General features: G+C 43.2%; 2 protein-coding genes and 4 non-coding genes across 6 annotated transcripts; 1 reads left to right on the top strand and 5 right to left on the bottom strand.

Annotated features, from left to right (window-relative positions):
- Nucleotides 1–268: 268 nt before the first annotated feature.
- On the bottom strand, nt 269–11,639 carry LOC123480950 (intraflagellar transport protein 56-like). Its single transcript, XM_045220420.1, is given in 19 exon segments — nt 269–707; nt 1,024–1,157; nt 1,336–1,442; nt 1,606–1,675; nt 1,778–1,861; nt 2,067–2,155; nt 2,344–2,407; nt 2,592–2,645; nt 2,758–2,813; nt 2,920–3,001; nt 3,003–3,023; nt 3,113–3,187; nt 3,331–3,502; nt 3,964–4,109; nt 9,972–10,021; nt 10,117–10,231; nt 10,324–10,416; nt 10,655–10,801; nt 11,155–11,639. Coding segments are annotated over 19 exon segments (1,677 nt in total). The 5' UTR covers nt 11,158–11,639; the 3' UTR covers nt 269–592.
- Nucleotides 11,640–11,668: 29 nt separating this feature from the next.
- On the top strand, nt 11,669–11,741 carry trnar-ccu. The gene has a single exon. It is a non-coding gene; the product is annotated as a tRNA-Arg (tRNA).
- Nucleotides 11,742–12,322: 581 nt separating this feature from the next.
- On the bottom strand, nt 12,323–16,790 carry LOC123490378 (40S ribosomal protein SA; the record flags this gene model as incomplete). Its single annotated transcript, XM_045220423.1, is given in 8 exon segments — nt 12,323–12,495; nt 12,734–12,778; nt 12,910–13,096; nt 13,623–13,751; nt 14,333–14,578; nt 15,013–15,131; nt 15,756–15,927; nt 16,746–16,790. Coding segments are annotated over 7 exon segments (954 nt in total). The 3' UTR covers nt 12,323–12,400.
- Nucleotides 12,578–12,695, bottom strand: LOC123490381. Its single transcript, XR_006660928.1, has one exon. It is a non-coding gene; the product is annotated as a small nucleolar RNA SNORA26 (small nucleolar RNA).
- Nucleotides 14,677–14,818, bottom strand: LOC123490380. The gene has a single exon (XR_006660927.1). It is a non-coding gene; the product is annotated as a small nucleolar RNA SNORA62/SNORA6 family (small nucleolar RNA).
- On the bottom strand, nt 16,010–16,151 carry LOC123490379. The gene has a single exon (XR_006660926.1). It is a non-coding gene; the product is annotated as a small nucleolar RNA SNORA62/SNORA6 family (small nucleolar RNA).
- Nucleotides 16,791–20,066: the final 3,276 nt, after the last annotated feature.

Raw genomic sequence — 20,066 nt, 5'->3', positions numbered from 1 at the left:
ACATTGGTGGACACCTGTTGAAATTGAGGGGTCTTGTGTTCAGTTATTTTGTAGAAACACTGCTTCCTTTAATTTAGATCAGGAAGAAGCTGATTAGCAATAGGAGGACATTTTGGACTTCAAATGACAGTACATGTACTATTTCATTCGAATGTATGCCTATTTGCGTCTGTATGGCCACAATAATAATAATACAAAGACATCATGAGAGAAATAGTGAATGCATATAGAAGAACAAACAATTGAGAGAAAAAAAGGTCAACAAACCTTAATAAAGAGAACACTGTTTAATACTTGTATCAGCATCATTTGAGTAATACAAAATACACATTTCAATACAATTGATTGGCAAGATTGTACAGAACTATATACATTGCAAATAAAACACATTTAGTACATTATATAAATAGTGTGACAAATGTACAATAAAGTGCGTCAATACACATTGTGCATGACTCATGAGAACAGGTTATTTAATAGATTTTCACTAGTAAAAGTGACTGATAAGAAATGCACATGTAAACTACATATATAATGTAATAAAAACATGTAGTAAGTGTATTACGTGTGTTATAAGCATGTTATGACATTGTTATGTCAGAGGAACCCTGTTGTCTTTGGCCCATTTCCTTAGAGCTCTGATAATGTACTCCACCTGGGGGTTCTGTGTGCTCCTCAACAGGGGCAGCACCTCCTTCAGGGTTTCCCTGTGCAACCACAGACAATGGTTATTAGTGATGGGAACTTAGCAACAGGTCATATTCTACAATGGCAATGTTTTAATAACATAAACATAGCATAATGGTTGTCAATAAAGTTCAAATGAAAGTGCTTGAATCACAAAAGTCACACTTTACCGTGCAATGTAAATTACTCAAGGCACAAAAATTATGTACCAAAACATCTCTGTGGAGGACATGATTTTCATATTTTATGTGTTGGTGACTCTGTGTAGCGGACAATCATTAACACAGACAAGTGTTGGTATCAACATTGGACTAAAGAAACTTAGCCAATACTTACTTTGGCTCTCTGCCTGCCAGTATGAGCTGGAAGATTCCGACACAGGCCCCTCTCTTGCCCTCCCAGTAGTTGGAGTCGGGATCCAGTTTCTCCAGAGTATCGAATGCTTTGGCTGCCGAGTAGAACTGACCCATCTGAAAGCACAGACAGACAGAGCGGCATTTAATTGCATTGAATATTGAGAAAGCTTGGCCTTTGCTAATCTCGTCCCCAGTCTATTGGGGAGGAAGTCTGGTGCGCAAGATTAAGCCATTGCTGACTTGTGGTTAGCCTGGAAACTAAGCTAGTAGAGAGAGTAGTAGTGAGCCTCACCTTATAGCAGTCGTTGGCAATGAGTTGTAAGAGGCTGAAGGAGTCTGGCGAAGCCCCCATCTTCAGATACAGCTCCCAGGCTAGCTGGCTTTTCTGGTTCATGATGTCTGAGCGAGAGGAGAGACAACACTATTTAGATAATATATTTCTTATAATTAATTAGTAATATATTTAGTTTCTTAGATCATGTATGTAGATATCGTATTGATGTAAAGGTATTGAAAATGTATTGATGACAAATGGATAATGTATTGCAGGCTGGATACATACAGCAGCGAGTCAGCCAGCTCAGGTATACATAGTCAGTCTTAATCTTCTCACCCTGGATCAGCAGAAATATCTGAGTCCAATATAAAAGAATGTTACAACATGAACTTTTAACTGATTCAATACACTACTCAATGCAAGCAGTAGTGCATATTTCCAGGTTGACAGTATGTACCTCCTCTGCTTCTTTGTAGTTGCCCAAGGCAGCTTTGGCCTGGGCATAGTTGAAATTGAACGTATCCTCGGTATAGAAGTAACTCTGTTAAAGACAAACCAAAAATAAACACACAATCAAAGAGAAATAATGCTTACCTTCTTTCCCCAAGCATACATGTTAAGTACACAGCAATCCATAAATATGTCAAGCACTCAAAGGAAAAGTGATTGAGTATGTGTGTGCAACCATGCCTATGTGCTCTACTGTACTATTGGTCTGTATGCTACATGTTTTGGGCCATGCAAACCTTGACTGAGTTGAGGTAGATGAGAACGTCTTCAAACTGCCTCAGAAGGAAGAAACAGGAAGCCATACACTGTCTTCCAGGTATCGTGTCTGAGAGGAGAGAGAGATAAAGACAGTGAGACAAAGATGCACATGCTCACTCACACGCAGACATATTTTAAATTTAATTTACATACACGCACATGTGAACACACACGCTAAACACACATACTAACACACACACAAGCTAACTCATAGCTTCTTGGTTGAATCGCTTTAGATTCATTCATTCACATTACCGCATTCGCTGGCTGAGCCTCCGACCAGCTGGAAGAACTGTTGAGCGATTTTCAGGTGATCCCTCTGCAGCAGAGATACAGACAGGGACGAGGAGGAGGGAATAGAGACTGCTAGTCAGTCAGTCAGATTTCCTATCAGTGATGATCTACTACACCAGGAATATAAGACATTCCTAATCTACTCGGACATTTATACTGTGTGGGCCTAGGGGGTTTTCGGATAGTTTGTCAAACATTTTCTTACTCACCGATCCAATTTCTTGGCCCAATGCAGCATTCACCACTCCTTTCAAAATGTACTCCTGAAATAAATGGATTTTGTTAAGACACCGTATGTATGCTATTAAGGCTTTCGTCTTTAAACAACAAGACTTCCGCTGCTTATGACACCTGATAATGTGAAACTATTACTACCTGTGGTGTGGTTGGCTCCAAGTCTTTTATGAGGGTGTAAGCCTCTTGAACATCATCTGAAACATACAGGTGCACGAGGACCATTCTTTAGTTCAAAGGTTATTGATGATAAAATATGTTAGGATTAGGATTCAAAGACAACCACCAGAGGCTAAGGCCCACCTTGTCTAAGGTAGTAGATGACCAGGTTCAACCGAGCCTCAGAGATTACATCAATCAGCGGGGGCAGCACCTGCAACGCCCCCCTCCCCACCACGAAACACCACCTGGGGGTGATAGAGGTCAAAAGTTATAGAGCACAGGGGTCACTGTCATGCAAACACAGTCACACAACAGAGGTGGTGGAACAGCTTACCAGGTTATGCCGGATAAGCTCCTTAGCAAACTCAAAGGAGCAGGAGGAGATGTCTATGAGGTTCTTTAACTCAGCCTGAGAGATAAAATAACAAATTGAACCACATTATTGCTGTACATGTCAAGTGTAGGCATAAACATCGACTGTGGATGTTAGGCAAACGCGTGTAGATGCACGCCAGTCTATTTTGACTGTTGATGCATACGAAGTTGCTTTACCTCGGCTGCCTTGCCGTTGTACAGCCTGAAGTGGTTGCAGGCCTTGAGGTTGAGAGCGATGGTGGATTCAGGAATACTCTGCAGATACACAGCCAGCACCTCTTGGGAAACATCATAGTAGTCCAACTTGTAGTAGCACAGCGCTACGTACACGTTAAGAGCTAGGAAATCTCTGGAGGAAAGAGAAAATAGGTAAATATGGTAAAACATCCAATAGCTAGTACCATAGTTCACACTGCATTCTTGAATAGTACATGTTGACCTCTCAAACTCCTTGTGCATCTTTCTCTCTTGCCTTTTGACTGCACTGTCCAATATAATACACCATATTTCTCAACTGCAAAATAACTATAGCCTTCTCCCTCCATCTTCTTGTCTCTGTATCAACACAAGGCAATGTGTCCATCCAACTGTATAATACTTCATCCTAAATATATGGTTTATAGTATGTTTACTGTGTATAGTTATACGAATTGACAGTAAGATTGACACTGACTCATTCAGACTATCCACACTACCCATTGGTACTGGTGGGACCACTGTAATCTGGCATATGAGGGATTTGTGGGACTATGCTCTTGCCTATCAGTGATTTTGATGAAGGGACATGGGAGAATGACCCAGTATAAGTACCTATTCTGTAGCAGGATGCGTTTGTAGATGTCGATGGCCTCCTGGTAGTGGGATCTCATGTAGTGGATGGAGGCCAGGCTCAGCTGGTCCTCAGTCACATCCTCCAGGTTCTGATGGAAACCCATCAGCTTCTTCTCATCATTGAACTGGGAACAGAGAGGAAAGACATGGTTGGTTTGTCTATTGGTTTATTTGGGATATTACACAAGTAGGTGTGCACCTACAGTACCACACAGTTGCATTACAAAGAAAGAAAAAAGTACACTGAACAAAAATGTAAACGCAACATGTAAAGTCAGTTGAAATAAAAGATCCCAGAAATGTTCCATATGCACAAAAAGCTTACTTCTCTCAAATTTTGAGCACAAATTTGTTTACATCCCTGTTAGTGAGCATTTCTCCTTTGCCAAGATAATCCATCCACCTGACAGGCGTGGCATATCAAGAGGCTGATTAAACAGCATGATCATTACACAGGTACACCTTGTGCTGGGACAATAAAAGTCCACTCTGAAATGTGCAGTTTTGTCACACAACACAATGCCACAGATGTCTCTAGTTTTGAGGGAGCGTGCAATTGGCATGCTGACTGCAGGAATGTCCACCAGAGCTGTTGCCAGATATTTTAATGTTAATTTCTCTACCATAAGCCATCTCCAACGTCGTTTTAGGGAATTTGGCGGTACGTCCAACCGGTCTCACAACCACAGACCATGTGTATGACATCATGTGGGCGAGTGGTTTGCTGATGTCAACGTTGTGAACAGAGTGCCCCATGGTGGTGGGGTTATGGTATGGGCAGGTATAAGCTACGGACAACGAACACAATTGCATTTTATCTATGGCAATTTTAATGCACAGGGATACCGTGACGAGATCCTGAGACCCATTGTCGTGCCATTCATCCACTGCCATCACCTCAAGTTTCAGCATGATAATGCACGGCCCCATGTCGCAAGGATCTGTACACAATTCCTGGAAGCTGAAAATGTCCCAGTTCTTCAATGGCCTACATACTCACCAGACATGTCACCCAATGAGCATGTTTGTGATGTTCTGGATCAACGTGTACAACAGCGTGTTCCAGTTCCAGCCCATATCCAGCAACTTCGCACAGCCATTGAAGAGGAGTGGGACAACATTCCACAGGCCACAATCAAAAGCCTGATTAACTCTATGTGAAAGAGATGTGTCGCGCTGCATGAGGCAAATGGTGGTCACACCAGATACTGACTGGTTTTCTGATCCACGCACCTACCTTTTTTAAAGGTATATGTGACCAACAGATGCATATCTGTTTTCCCAGTCATGTGAAATCCATAGATTAGAGCCAAATGAATTTATTTCAATTGACTGATTTCCTTATATGAATTGTATCTCAGTAAAATCTTTGAAATTGTTGCATGTTGCATTTATATTATGAAGCAAAGATCAATGATATAAAGAACTTTGGAGTACTTTAAATGAAATTATGGGCAGAAAGACTAATTCAACTCCATCTTTCATCAAATCAGATGGCTTATTCATCACAAAACCATTTGATGTTGCCAATTATTTTAATGTTTACTTCATTGGCAAAGTGGGCAAACTTAGGCAGGAAATGCCAACAACGAACAGTGAGCCATCGTATTCATGCATTAAAAAACAAATAATGAAAGAAAAGCATTGCAAGTTTGAATTTTGTAAAGTTAGTGTGGGAGAGGTGGGAAAATTATTGTTATCGATCAATAATGACAAACCACCTGGCATTGACAACTTAGATGGAATGCTACTGAGGATGGTAGCTGACTCTATAGCCACTCCTACAGTGGGGAGAACAAGTATTTGATACACTGCCGATTTTGCAGGTTTTCCTACTTACAAAGCATGTAGAGGTCTGTAATTTTTATCATAGGTACACTTCAACTGTGAGAGACGGAATCTAAAACAAAAATCCAGAAAATCACATTGTATGATTTTTAAGTAATTAATTTGCATTTTATTGCATGACATAAGTATTTGATACATCAGAAAAGCAGAATTTAATATTTGGTACAGAAACCTTTGTTTGCAATTACAGAGATCATACGTTTCCTGTAGGTCTTGACCAGGTTTGCACACACTGCAGCAGGGATTTTGGCCCACTCCTCCATACAGACCTTCTCTAGATCTTTCAGGTTTCGGGGCTGTCGCTGGGCAATACAGACTTTCAGCTCCCTCCAAAGATGTTCTATTGAGTTCAGGTCTGGAGACTGGCTAGGCCACTCCAGGACCTTGAGATGCTTCTTACGGAGCCACTCCTTAGTAGCCCTGGTTGTGTGTTTCGGGTCGTTGTCATGCTGGAAGACCCAGCCACGACCCATCTTCAATGCTCTTACTGAGGGAAGGAGGTTGTTGGCCAAGATCTCGCGATACATGGCCCCATCCATCCTCCCCTCAATACGGTGCAGTCGTCCTGTCCCCTTTGCAAAAAAGCATCCCCAAAGAATGATGTTTCCACCTCCATGCTTCACGGTTGGGATGGTGTTCTTGGGGTTGTACTCATCCTTCTTCTTCCTCCAAACACGGCGAGTGGAGTTTAGACCAAAAAGCTATATTTTTGTCTCATCAGACCACATGACCTTCTCCCATTCCTCCTCTGGATCATCCAGATGGTCATTGGCAAACTTCAGATGGGCCTGGACATGTGCTGGCTTGAGGAGGGGGACCTTGCGTGCGATGCAGGATTTTAATCCGTAACGGCATAGTGTGTTACTAATGGTTTTCTTTGTGACTGTGGTCCCAGCTCTCTTCAGGTCATTGACCAGGTCCTGCCGTGTAGTTCTGGGCTGATCCCTCACCTTCCTCATGATCATTGATGCCCCACGAGGTGAGATCTTGCATGGAACCCCAGACTGATGGTGATTGACCGTCATCTTGAACTTCTTCCATTTTCGAATAATTGCGCCAACAGTTGTTGCCTTCTCACCAAGCTGCTTGCCTATTGTCCTGTAGCCCATCCCAGCCTTGTGTAGGTCTACAATTTTATCCCTGATGTCCTTACACAGCTCTCTGGTCTTGGCCATTGTGGAGAGGTTGGAGTCTGTTTGATTGAGTGTGTGGACAGGTGTCTTTTATACAGGCAACGAGTTCAAACAGGTGCAGTTAATACAGGTAATGAGTGGAGAACAGGAGGGCTTCTTAAAGAAAAACTAACAGGTCTGTGAGAGCCGGAATTCTTACTGGTTGGTAGGTGATCAAATACTTACGTCATGCAATAAAATGCAAATTAATTACTTAAAAATCATACAAATGTGATTTTCTGGATTTTTGTTTTAGATTCCGTCTATCACAGTTGAAGTGTACCTATGATAAAAATTACAGACCTCTACATGCTTTGTAAGTAGGAAAACCTGCAAAATCGGCAGTGTATCAAATACTTGTTCTCTCCACTGTATCTATCATATCTTTAATCTGAGCCTAGAGAAAAGTATTTGTCCTCAGGCCTGGAGGGAAGCCAAAGTAATTCCGTTACCCAAGAGTGGTAAAGCGGCCTTTAGTGGTTCTAACAGTAGACCTATAAGCTTGCTACCAGCTCCTAGCAAACTGTTGGAAAAAATGGTGTTTGACCAAATACAATGCCATTTCTCTGTAAACAAATTAACAACAGACTTTCAGCATGCTTATAGAGAAGGGCTCTCAACATGTACTGCACTGACACAAATGACTGATGATTGGTTGAAATAAATTGATAATAAGAAGATTGTGGGAGCTGTACTGTTACATTTTTGGGTGCCTGACCATAACCTGTTGTTGAAAAAACGTATGTGTTATGGCTTTTCAACCTCTGCCATATCGTGGATTCAGAGCTATCTATCTAATAGAACTCAAGTGGCTTTCTTTAATGCAAGCTTCTCTAATGTCAAACATGTAAAGTGTGGTGTACCGCAGGGCAGCTCTCTAGGCCCTCTACTCTTTTCTATTTTTACCAATGACCTGCCACGGCATTAAACAAAGCATGTGTGTCCATGTATGCTGATGATTCAACCATATACACATCAGCAACCACAGGTAATGAAGTCACTGAAACCCTTAACAAAGAGTTGCAGTCTGTTTTGGAATGGGTGGCCAGTAATAAACTGGTCCTGAACATCTCTAAAACAAATAATTCCCTAAGTTCTAGACCTCAGATGAATCTGGTATGAATGGTGTGACTGTTGAAGAAGTTGAGGAGACTCAATTACTTGACGTTACCTTAGACTGTAAACTATCATGGTCAAAACATATAGATTCAATGGTTGTAAAGATGGGGAGAGTTCTGTCTGTAATAAATAGATGCTCTGCTTTTTTGACACCACACTTCAAAAAGCAAGTCCTGCAGGATCTAGTTTTGTCTTATCTTGATTATTGTCCAGTCGTGTGGTCGAGTGCTGCAAGGAAATACCTAGTTAAGCTGCAGCTGGCCCAGAACAGAGCGGCACGTCTTGCTCTTCATTGTAATCAGAAGGCTAATATAAATACTATGCATGCCAGTCTCTCTTGGCTAAGAATTGAGGAGAGACTGACTGAATCACTTCTTATTTTTATAAGAAACATTAATGTGTTGAAAATTCCAAATTGTTTGTATAGTAAATGTACACACAGCTCTGACACACACACTTACCCCACCAGACATGCCACCAGGGTTATTTTCACAGTCCCCAGGTCCAGAACAAATTCAAGAAAGCGTACAGTATTATATAGAGCCATTATTGCATGGAACTCCGAACCATCTCATATTGCTCAAATGAACAGCAAACCTGGTTTCAAAAAACAGATAAAGCAACACCTCATGGCACAACGCCTCTCCCCTATTTGACTTAGATAGTTTGTGTGTAGGTATTGATATGTAGGCTCGTGTGCCTTTTTTAATTAGTTGTTTATATTTTTTATGTAGTTCTGTCCTTGAGCTGTTCTTGTCTATTAATGTTCTGTATTATGTCATGTTTCATGTTTTGTGTGGACCCCAGGAAGAGTAGCTGCTGCTTTTGCAACAGCTAATGGGGATCCTAATTACATTTACATTTTAGTTATTTAGCAGACGCTCTTATCCAGAGCGACTTACAGTTAGTGAGTGCATACGTGGTATTTGGTAATAAAATACCAAATACCAAAAAATATTGTTCAGTACACTCTACGTATTGGGACTTGGGGATTGTGTAAAACATGATTTTATGCAACTGTTAGTGCTGAGTGATTAACCGAAATGTCGGTTATTTTTCAGTTTTTAAACAACTAATTGACCGATGTCGGTTCAATTATTTGAATTCCATTTTGTGCGCAATGCGCAGTTTCTCTAGAGATAACTCAGATCAAGCCCGAACTGTATGATGTAGTAGGGAGTTGTAGTTTCCAAAAGGCCAATATTCTACATAGTTTAGTACAGAAAACGTGGTAATTAACTACAATGACCATAAACCATTGCGCGCCTACTTGTCCGGTCTGAGACCGAGAGAAGAGAGAAGAACGTGTGATCGAGAGGGATAGAGAGCAGTTGCTTCGTGAGGTAAAATACATGATCCTGAATTCCTGAAAATACATGATCTATGATTGATAGTTGGTATTCAGCAGTCATAAAAGTATACCTTATTTACTTTGAAGAACTACTAAAATAGATTTTGTCAGACAGCATAGGCAGCAGCTCTATAGAGATGAGATGATGACTTGGAATTAAATAATAAAGTCATCAAATAGGCCTCAAACAAATGTAATATACACAACAACTGAAATATTTTATTAAAGTAATTTGAAAAATGGTTAATAATTGATAAGCAGTAATGGGCAGCCACTACCATCATGGGACTTTTACCAATTGTTTTGTTCTGTGTTCTTACAGCATTAAAACCCACATAATGCATAGTGCATTTAACCATGATTATTTTTTTATAATCGAAACGACCTCAAAAAGCCCTAATCGCTCAGCACTAGCAACTGTACAGAAGCAAAAAAGAAAGAGTGATGAGAAACACACATTAACATTTTAACGAATACAGAAAAGTAACAGTTCTGACCTTATGAGCCAGGTGGAAGAGCAGGCGATTCTGAAGTGCACACTTTGGAGCTAAAGGAAAAAGGGGGGAATACCTTATCGACTACGGTAAGAAGCAGGAGGATGAAAAACTGAACAATTCTAAAATATTTTAGCTTAATATTCACCCTTGTTTGCAGCCTCCTCTGCCTCTCTGTAGAGCCCCAGGAAAAACAAAGTGCAGGCCAGATACACCCACACCTCCCCTGGTTCTTCTAACCGGAGTGTCAATGTCCTGTACTCCTGTCATGGAAATAAATTGACATATGTGTCACATAGAGCATTGTAAAAATTGCTTTTTTCAGACAAGAATGAATTTAACTGAACACACACACCTCCATTGCTCTCTTGTAATCACCCAAGTGAAAGGCACAGTAGCCAATCCAAAGGTCTGCATGCTCCTCTTTTTCTCCAACATCTCGCTGAAACTGAAAGAAGACAAAGCAACACATCAACAATAGGACACAGTGCTCTCGCTCTCTCACACACGGAAACGGAAAGACCTTATAGACAGAGCAATGTCAAGACTGAGGAAGGAGAATGTTGAGAGGACACAGGACTTTCACAGATCACATGATATCTTGAGTCACATTTATTACAGAGTTGCTCATCCTTCATTTGCTGATTGCACATGACAGCTAGCTACATGAGTTCCTATCTAGCTACCTCTAACAGAGTTTGGGCCCCAAGGTAGTCTCTCTGGTTGAGGTATTCCTCCAGGCGAGGGCTCTTCTTGGCTTTGTTTTTCTTCTTCTTCTCACTGACACTAGCTGCAGCCTCTCCACCTACTGCTGGCTTCACCCGGGACAGAATCTGGATGGATGTGACAAGGAAGAGAATCCTTATTGTGGACATGACAGCTGGCAATTTGTTTACTAAAGCGGAAATCATACAATATTTGCATATTTGGTCAGATAGACAGTCATGTTTTAATAGATATAGTGTAGCTATAGCCGTTATCCTTTGTCAAACTAGCTTACTGCCATTACTTTAAAATGAACCTCGTCACCTATCACAAATAGGTGAAATATACGTTTGTAGCTGGCTAAGTAGCTTGCTAGCTACATTGATTAAGCTAGAAAGCTAACTAGCTAACGTTAACTACATAGCAAGACTTTTAGCTAACCAACAAGTACGCAGCTAGTAGGCTAACTTGTAAGACTTACCATGACGGCACAGCAGTTACTCTTGCATTATGTCACTGTTCAGTATGGATACATTGATTATAGCTATAACAACACTAGCTAACGTTAGTGGGAAATTAGCTACGTTAGCTAACGTTATTAACTACTTTTCTAGCTGGGATTAGCTTAGCTGGCTGGCTAGCTAACAGTGAACCAACAGATACGAAAAGAAAAGACACCTCTTCGCTGCCAAAGAACCTGGAAGGAATAGCATGAATACGTAAAGTGAACGAAGGGTATCAAGCTAGCTATCGTTAGCCACTAACGTTAGCTAATGAAACATCTGACTGTGATTTCCTTGCGGTGTGGGGATTACGCTTGTGTTGCCTAGCAACGGCGTTCATCCTCTTCTTCACTTCATGATCAGATGCGGAATGCAAATGTAATTCTGGATTTAGCCCCGTTTTTGTCGTGCATGTTTGATAATGACATTCCCACAAAACAACTTTTTTTTTGCCACCCACATAGAGAGGGTTCGTCAAATGTATCTAGAACAGCCCCAGTGGCCTAATGGATAAGGCACTGGCCTCCTAAGCCAGGGATTGTGGGTTCGAGTCCCATCTGGGGTGATAATGTTTTCACCCTGGGGATGCATTGGGTGGTCATACAATGTGAAATCAGTCTTGACAAAGCCCCTATTGCGTGGCAAGTGCACATAGATGCTGTTTATGTCATTTAAATGTAGCCTATATATGCCTGATCCATTATCAATCCATCCCAAATCGAACATATTTAAGGAAGAGGCCAAATTGGACTTTCTACAATCAACCTATATGTTTTGTACAAATTATCACAGGAGTGCTAGAGTCCTTAATTGAAACGATAAAGTGGATTAACAGTTTAAATGCATGAGGCATTTATAAATCACATTCTTCAAATATCAAATGGGCATCATTAAAGTCCAAAAATGGATGTAGCAACTAAGGATTCTAGCTTTATATATCAATTGTAAACTGAACAGTCAATATAACATTTGTATGGATTTCAGATTTATGTGTATATGCACATTGTAGCTGTGGTTAACAGTGTTGAAGAGGGCCAAACTGAAGAAACCACAGAGTAGATAGAATTTAATCTATGTCAACGGGAAAAGCCCAATATAATAACCTATGTATTCGTAATCATCCTCATCCCAAGAAAAACAGACAAGTTTCAAAAAACAATCTGCCAAGTTTATTGACATCACTGATCACAGCACTGCTTTTGACTCTGGAGTGATTGACACCACTTAGGACCAATCAGCGGAGGCACCACCCCACTCGGTAGCCTGGGCGGTGGGGGCAGCGGACCAATCCTCTGTGGCGGGCTGGGCACTCCAATCCTCTGTAGGAAGACAATCATGAGTGTGTGAGAATACAATCAAACCATTTATTGTCCAGACATTTCCACAGTCAAGACAAAGAGAAAGTGTTTCTCCCGACAGGATCCGCAGTGAGGATTTGAGGCTTCACTACAGGTTTATGAGAGAACTATTCTACCCCTCTGTGTTGGTCATATAGGACATTTAGGTCCTAGATGGGCAAAAAAGGGGCATTACTAATTTACTTTCAGTAGAACATACCAGCAAAGCCTTCAGCTGCAGCTGGGGCCTTAGAAGGCGCAGCGGCTGAAAAGGAGAATTAAACAAAGTTTGAGTCAAACATATTCAGGTAGCCATTTGGTTTTGTAATTGTCAAAATGTGCCACTCCATCCACCTTTCCATTTGTGGCCTCCACTCCTGTGTATTCATCGCTTACCCTCAGTGAAGCTCTTACCCTCAATGCCAGCAGGGAACTGCTGGATGGGCACAGAGGGCACTGCCACTCCCTCGGACCAGTCGGCCACCTCGGGCTGGGCGAAGTCGGCCGTGGGGGCGGTCCACTCGCCCTGGAACTCCTCCTTGCCAACAGCCTTCTCGGCTGCGGCCTGCTCCTCCTTCTCAATCTGGAACGGGACGAGGAGGTTAGAAGTTAGGGATGTGATGTCACAATTTGCGTGAGAGCTCAGGTAAGCTGGCGCCACAGCTATATAGATTCTTAGCGCAGGCATACAATACTCCCAACACCACATCAGAAGCATATTTTGCTTCAGGTTGTTCCATCACTGATTGAGATGAGTCAGTTACTGTTTCAGACTGCCATCTCACCCACAGTGATGGTTTTACTATTCCCTTCCAACGACAACTCACCCAGTCACTGACCGGACAAAGCAAGTGCTTTTAGAAGGGGAATCCAAACTCCATTCTTGAATAGCTACATTGTGAGCAGGCTTTTGTTCCAGTCCATCACCAACACATCTGATTCAATTAATCGTGGTCCAGACAAAGGACCATAATTAGTTTAAGTTAAATCAAACGATTAGTGAAGGGCTAGAACAAAAACCTTCTCAAACACGCAGCTCTCCACAACCAGAGTTGAAAACCCATGGTATAAACAGTGTGTGAACCATAGTGTCCCAGTAGGTCAGTTACCTCCTCTGGATCTCTGTAGAAGTAGAGATCAGGCATGACCTCCCAGGGGTGTTCCCTGGAGATGGTGCCCCTCATCCGCAGCACCTCCCTGGACAGCATCCACCACATCAGACCAACAGAGTGGTGGCCCTGGAACATAACAGACAACAGTCAGTTAGACATAGGGTTTTATACTAAGTCACTGATGATTATATGCACCGGCAACAGTCAGTCATACAGAGACACGACTGCCATTAACAGAATTGATCAGTCTAAACTAGTAGAATTCGTTAGTGGATTAACTGATACCCTGTAAAAACATGACTACATGGGAGGGCGTCTTCAACTACTGACGAGGAAGTGCAAAGAAAACTCCCTAGGTAGGAAGAGTCCCAGTAGGGGTCTTGGTTGTGGCTCAGGTCACTATCAAACTCCAGTCATGGGGCAGCAGCCCTACTGATGTTAGCGAAAACCCGGCCGGGTCACTCTGGCACACTTCCGACACCTGAACACTGACAGACAGTGAAAGGCTTTAATTGTGTGCTGCATATTTCCATCAGTTGACCAAGATATCAGCTGAAGTCTACCCTTTCACTTTGAGAAAACACCATTGGGGACCAAACTGATATGATAGCCTGTTCAAGTCATTGTATTCTGTACTATAATATATATATATATATAAAATATGAGACCACTAGAACATACACCTGTAGTCTATGGTCTGTCTGTACCTTGTTGTTGCAGGGGATGGCGATGTCCACGTATCTGAGGGGAGAGTCGGTGTTGCACATGGCGATGGTGGGGATGTTGACGTAGGAGGCCTCAGTCAGGGGCTGGTGGTCGGCACGGGGGTCTGTCACGATCAGGAGGCGGGGCTCACGGAAAGCAGCCTGGATCTGATTGGTGAAGGTTCCGGGGGTGAAACGACCGTGGAAGGTGGTGGCGCCGGTGGCGGAAGCGAACTTCAGCACAGCCCTCTGGTCGGAGAAAAGCGGGGAGACGAGTTAGTGGATTGGCTAACAAGCAGGAGGCGACTCAGTCAAGAATATAATTTAGCAGTAATATGGTATGTCTTGGTTGTGACTCAGGTCACTATCAAACTCCAGTCATGGGGCAGCAGCCCTACTGATGTTAGCGAAAACCCGGCCCGAATACTCTGGCACACTTCCGACACCTGAACACCAACATCACAGTGCCAGGCTTTAATTGTGTGCTGTTTTTAGCTAGTCCCCAACAATCAACTCCCAATTACATCAGGCCAACTGAGCTGACCAAGGTCATGTTCATTAGGGCACACAAGTAAAAATAAAAAAAACTCAGACCGCTCACTTCCATTTTGCGCTTACTGAACATAACCCAGGAGAAAGTCTGGGCCCTCATATGTCAGGTGAGTTAGCAGTGGGCATCTCACCTGTCCAGTGTTCCTGGATGAGATGACGCAGACATCAGCTGGGTTCTCAATGGCCACGATGGCACGGGCAGCAAGCAGCAGCTTCTCCCACGTCTTCTTCAGGTTGATGATGTACACACCTGAGGGGACAACCAGTTACATTATTTATTGTTGATGATTATTTACATGTTGATATCCGACATGCATGCAGCCATAATGTCTATACACATGCTATCCTGTCTCAGGAAAATCAATGACGAAAAAGACTACCGATTACTGGTGAAAACTGACTGAAGACGGGCGTTTCACCCACATTGGGATCATTATCTATTGGTTAAATGTTTGAGCTAGAGAAAAACATTCAATATTAGGAAGACAGATGTTCAATCACTGATTGAGATAGGTCAGTTACGGTTTCTGACTGCCATCTCACCCACAGTGATGATTTTACTATTCCCTTCCAACGACAACTCACCCAGTCACTGACCGGACAAAGCAAGTGCTTTTAGAAGGGGAATGTGAATTTCAGAGGTCTCCCAATGCTGATCCTAAAACACTAGTGTGCAGGCTATTGTTCCAGCCCAGCACATCTGATTCAGTGTATCATGTCAAGACTCAAGACCATGAATAGTTGAATTAGGTATGATAATGCAGGACTGGAACAAAAGCCTGCACATCCTCAACAGTCATAATATGTGCGAGTTCCGGAAGTCTTAAGTTCATAAACTGACAAATAAGCAGGTATCTCATATTCCACCACTCACCATCACTCTTTCGCTTGTAGGTGTAGTGCTCCATCTGGAAGTCCATGTTGGTACCTCCCAGGTGGGTTCCAGCTGCCAGGAACTTGAGCACATCCTCCTCCTTCATCTGCAGCACATCCAGACCTCCGGACATCGTGACCACTTTTCCTAAGTTACGAGTTATGTGGAAAAGCTGCAGGGAAAAAAGAGACGAGGCAGGTGAGATGTTGCATAAAGCTAGGGAAGCAGAGAATGGTTGGTTGAAACTAACGGGTCATTGTGGCTCAGGTCACTATCAAACTCCAGTCATGGGGCAGCAGCCCTACTGATGTTAGCGAAAACCCGGCCCGAATACTCTGGCACACTTCCGACACCTGAACACCAACATCACAGTGTCAGGCTTTAATTGTGTGCTGAACAAACTATCAAAGCTGTAATGCTTATAATTATTGTGTACGTATACAGGCCCTCGCCATAGGGGCCTTGGCATCCGTTTCCAAAAACAGAATTTACAATTATGAAATCATAAAATATTGTTACAGTTCCTTAGAATGACATCTGATCTCAACGTATACATCGACATGAGTATGTCAGGAAGAGGTTGTAACCACCAAGTTTACTCCACTAACCCCAGTCAGATGCAATGTTGCTGACCAATTAATATATAAAAAATATGTTGCAAAAAAGCATTACACCCAGTTGATACGTTATTGATACATGTGTGAAACTAGTCTGGTGGCATTTATGGATGTTGGTTACTTTAGTTATTAGTATCCAGCTTCCTCAATGGATTTCATGAACACGCATGGCTAGCTAGCTACGTGTGCTAAGGTTAGCAGTTGCTACATGGCTTCTGGCCTAGCTGCCTAACGTGTAATTCGCTATTTACAGTGGTTGTATTTTTACAAATATGGGATACATTCAAACACAATTTCATAGTTGTTTGTAACATGGCTTTAGTATTTGTCTCCGCAACTTTTATCTAAAGAAAATAGTAAATAGTTATCTCACCACGAGACAACGCCGTATGGAGTTCTGTACTTCACGGTAAAAGAGAGAGGGAAACGGAAGTGACGTTTTTATATACTGTAAATTCCACCAATCACCTTCCATTTCCTTCTCCAGGATTAGTAGTAGATGCAATTCAATAAAAGGTCGATAGATGGTAGTAAAATCATTTGAGACTAAAGTTCTTTGAGAAAGGGCATCAATTGTGATGGGCAGCAGTTGTTACTTCAAATTCAGTTAAATGTGCACTATGGCGCAGATGACGCAGATGCTAAGCTACAGGACTGTTTTGCTAGCACAGACTGGAACATGTTCCGGGATTCTTCAGACAGCATTGAGGAGTACACCACATCAGTCACTGGCTTCATCAATAAGTGCATCGATGATGTCGTCCCCACAGTGACCGTACGCACATACCCCAACCAGAAGCCATGGATTACAGGAAACATCCGCACTGAGCTAAAGGGTAGAGCTGCCGCTTTCAAGGAACGGGACTCTAACCCGGACGCTTATAAGAAATCCCGCTATGACCTCCGACGAACCATCAAACAGGAAAAGAGTCAATACAGGTCTAAGATTGAATCGTACTACACTGGCTCTGACGCTCGTCGGATGTGGCAGGGCTTGAAAACTATTACAGACTACAAAGGGAAGCACAGCCGCTGAGCTGCCCAGTGACACAAGCCTACCAGACGAGCTAAACCACTTCTATGCTCGCCGAGGCAAGCAACACTGAAGCATGCATGAGAGCACCAGCTGTTCCGGATGACTATGTGATCACGCTCTCCGTAGCCGATGTGAGTAAGACTTTTAAGCAGGTCAACATTCACAAGGCCGCAGGGCCAGACGGATTACCAGGACGTTACTCCGAGCATGTGCTGACCAACTGGCAAGTGTCTTCACTGACATTTTCAACATGTCCCTGACTGAGTCTGTAATACCAACATGTTTCAAGCAGACCACCATAGTCCCCGTGCCCAAGGACTCTAAGATAACCTGCCTAAATGACTACCGACCCGTAGCACTGACGTCTGTAGCCATGAAGTGCTTTGAAAGGCTGGTCATGGCTCACATCAACAGCATTATCCCAGAAACCCTAGACCCACTCCAATTTGCATACCGCCCCAACAGATCCACAGATGATGCAATCTCTATTGCACTCCACACTGCCCTTTCCCACCTGGACAAGAGGAACACCTCGTGAGAATGCTATTAATTGACTACAGCTCAGCATTCAACACCATAGTGCCCTCTAAGCTCATCACTAAGCTAAGGATCCTGGGACTAAACACCTCCCTCTGCAACTGGATCCTGGACTTCCTGACGGGCCGCCCCCAGGTGGTAAGGGTAGGTAACAACACATCTGCCACACTGATCCTCAACACGGGGGCCCCTCAGGGGTGCGTGCTCAGTCCCCCTCCTGTACTCTCTGTTCACCCATGACTGCATGGCCAGGCACGACTCCAACACCATCATTAAGTTTGCCGACGACACAACAGTGGTAGGCCTGATCACCGACAACGATGAGACAGCCTATAGGGAGGAGGTCAGAGATCTGGCCGTGTGGTGCCAGGACAACAACCTCTCCCTCAACGTGACCAAGACAAAGGAGATGATTGTGGACTACAGGAAAAAAAAGAGGACTGAGCACGCCCCCCATTCTCATCGACGGGGCTGTAGTGGAACAGGTTGAGAGCTTCAAGTTCCTTGGTGTCCACATCACCAACGAACTATCATGGTCCAAACACACCAAGACAGTCGTGAAGAGGGCACGACAAAGCCTATTCCCCTCAGGAGACTGAAAAGATTTGGCATGGGTCCTCAGATCCTCAAAAAATTATACAGCTGCACCATCGAGAGCATCCTGACTGGTTGCATCACCGCCTGGTATGGCAACTGCTTGGCCTCCGACCGCAAGGCACTACAGAGGGTAGTGCGTACGGCCCAGTACATCACTGGGGCAAAGCTTCCCTGCCATCCAGGACCTCTATACCAGGCGGTGTCAGAGGAAGGCCTCAAAATTGTCAAAGACTCCAGCCACCCTAGTCATAGACTGTTCTCTCTGCTACCGCACGGCAAGCGGTACCGAGTGCCAAGTCTAGGTCCAAAAGACTTCTCAACAGCTTCTACCCCAAGCCATAAGACTCCTGAACAGCTAATCATGGCTACCCGGACTATTTGCACTGCCCCCCACCCCATCCTTTTTACGCTGCTGCTACTCTGTTAAGTATTTATGCATAGTCACTTTAACTCTACCCACATGTACATATTACCTCAACTACCTCAACTAGCCGGTGCCCCCGCACATTGACTCTGCAATGGTACCCCCCTGTATATATAGCCTCCCTACTGTCACTTTATTTTACTTCTGCTCTTTTTTTTCTCAACACTTTTTTTGTTGTTTTATTTTTACTTTTTTTGTTTAAAATAAATGCACTGTTGGTTAAGGGCTGTAAGTAAGCATTTCACTGTAATGTCTGCACCTGTTGTATTCGGCGCATGTGACCAATACAATTTGATTTGATTTGATTTGATTTGATGGGTGTGAAAACTATAATTAAATACTGTAAAGTTTATGCCAGGACGCCCATATAGTAATGATTGATTGAACGGCTTTATAGTCTATTTATGTCAGTAAAATTATAGGTTGCCATTTTGAGGTACTTATCTTTGAATATTTTGATGCCATTTCATCAATAGGGATGCAAATTAAGATATTATCCAATGCGGCAATGTTCAAAAGGAATTTAAAATCCTTCACTGCTTTGAAATTAAATCAATTCAGACCAGGATTAGTTACAGCCGGTTCCTGCCTGGGATGAAATCCATAGTCAGTCAGGAGAGAGAAGAGAGGAACACTGCAGCACGCCTGGTTTTCAAACTTCCAAAGTTCTCCCGCTCCTCCGCACAATCCACTTGCTTCCAGTCGAAGCTCGCATCCACTACCAGACCATGGTACTTGCCTATGGAGCAGCAAGAGGAACTGCCCCTCCCTACATTCAGGCTGTGCTCAAACCCTACACCCCAACCCGAGCACTCCATTCTGCCACCTCTGGTCTCTTGACCCTCCCACCACTATTGGAGGGCAGCTCCCGCTCAGCCCAGTCTTCTCTGTCCTGGCACCCAAATGATGGAACCAGAGCTTCCACCTAAAGCTAGGACAGCAGAGTCCCTGCCCATCTTCCAAAAGCACCTGAAACCCTACCTTTTCAAAGAGTATCTTAAATAATCCCCCTCCTCACCTGAAAGAAAAGTGTACTTACTATGACTGTGATATGTGGTTGTCCCACTTAGCTATTTTAAGATGAATGGACTAACTTGCCA

Source organism: Coregonus clupeaformis, unplaced genomic scaffold, assembly GCF_020615455.1.
Source record: "Coregonus clupeaformis isolate EN_2021a unplaced genomic scaffold, ASM2061545v1 scaf3780, whole genome shotgun sequence".
Classification (NCBI taxonomy): domain Eukaryota; kingdom Metazoa; phylum Chordata; class Actinopteri; order Salmoniformes; family Salmonidae; genus Coregonus; species Coregonus clupeaformis.
Note: the sequence above shows the minus strand (reverse complement) of the source record. Positions and strands in the feature narration are given on the sequence as shown.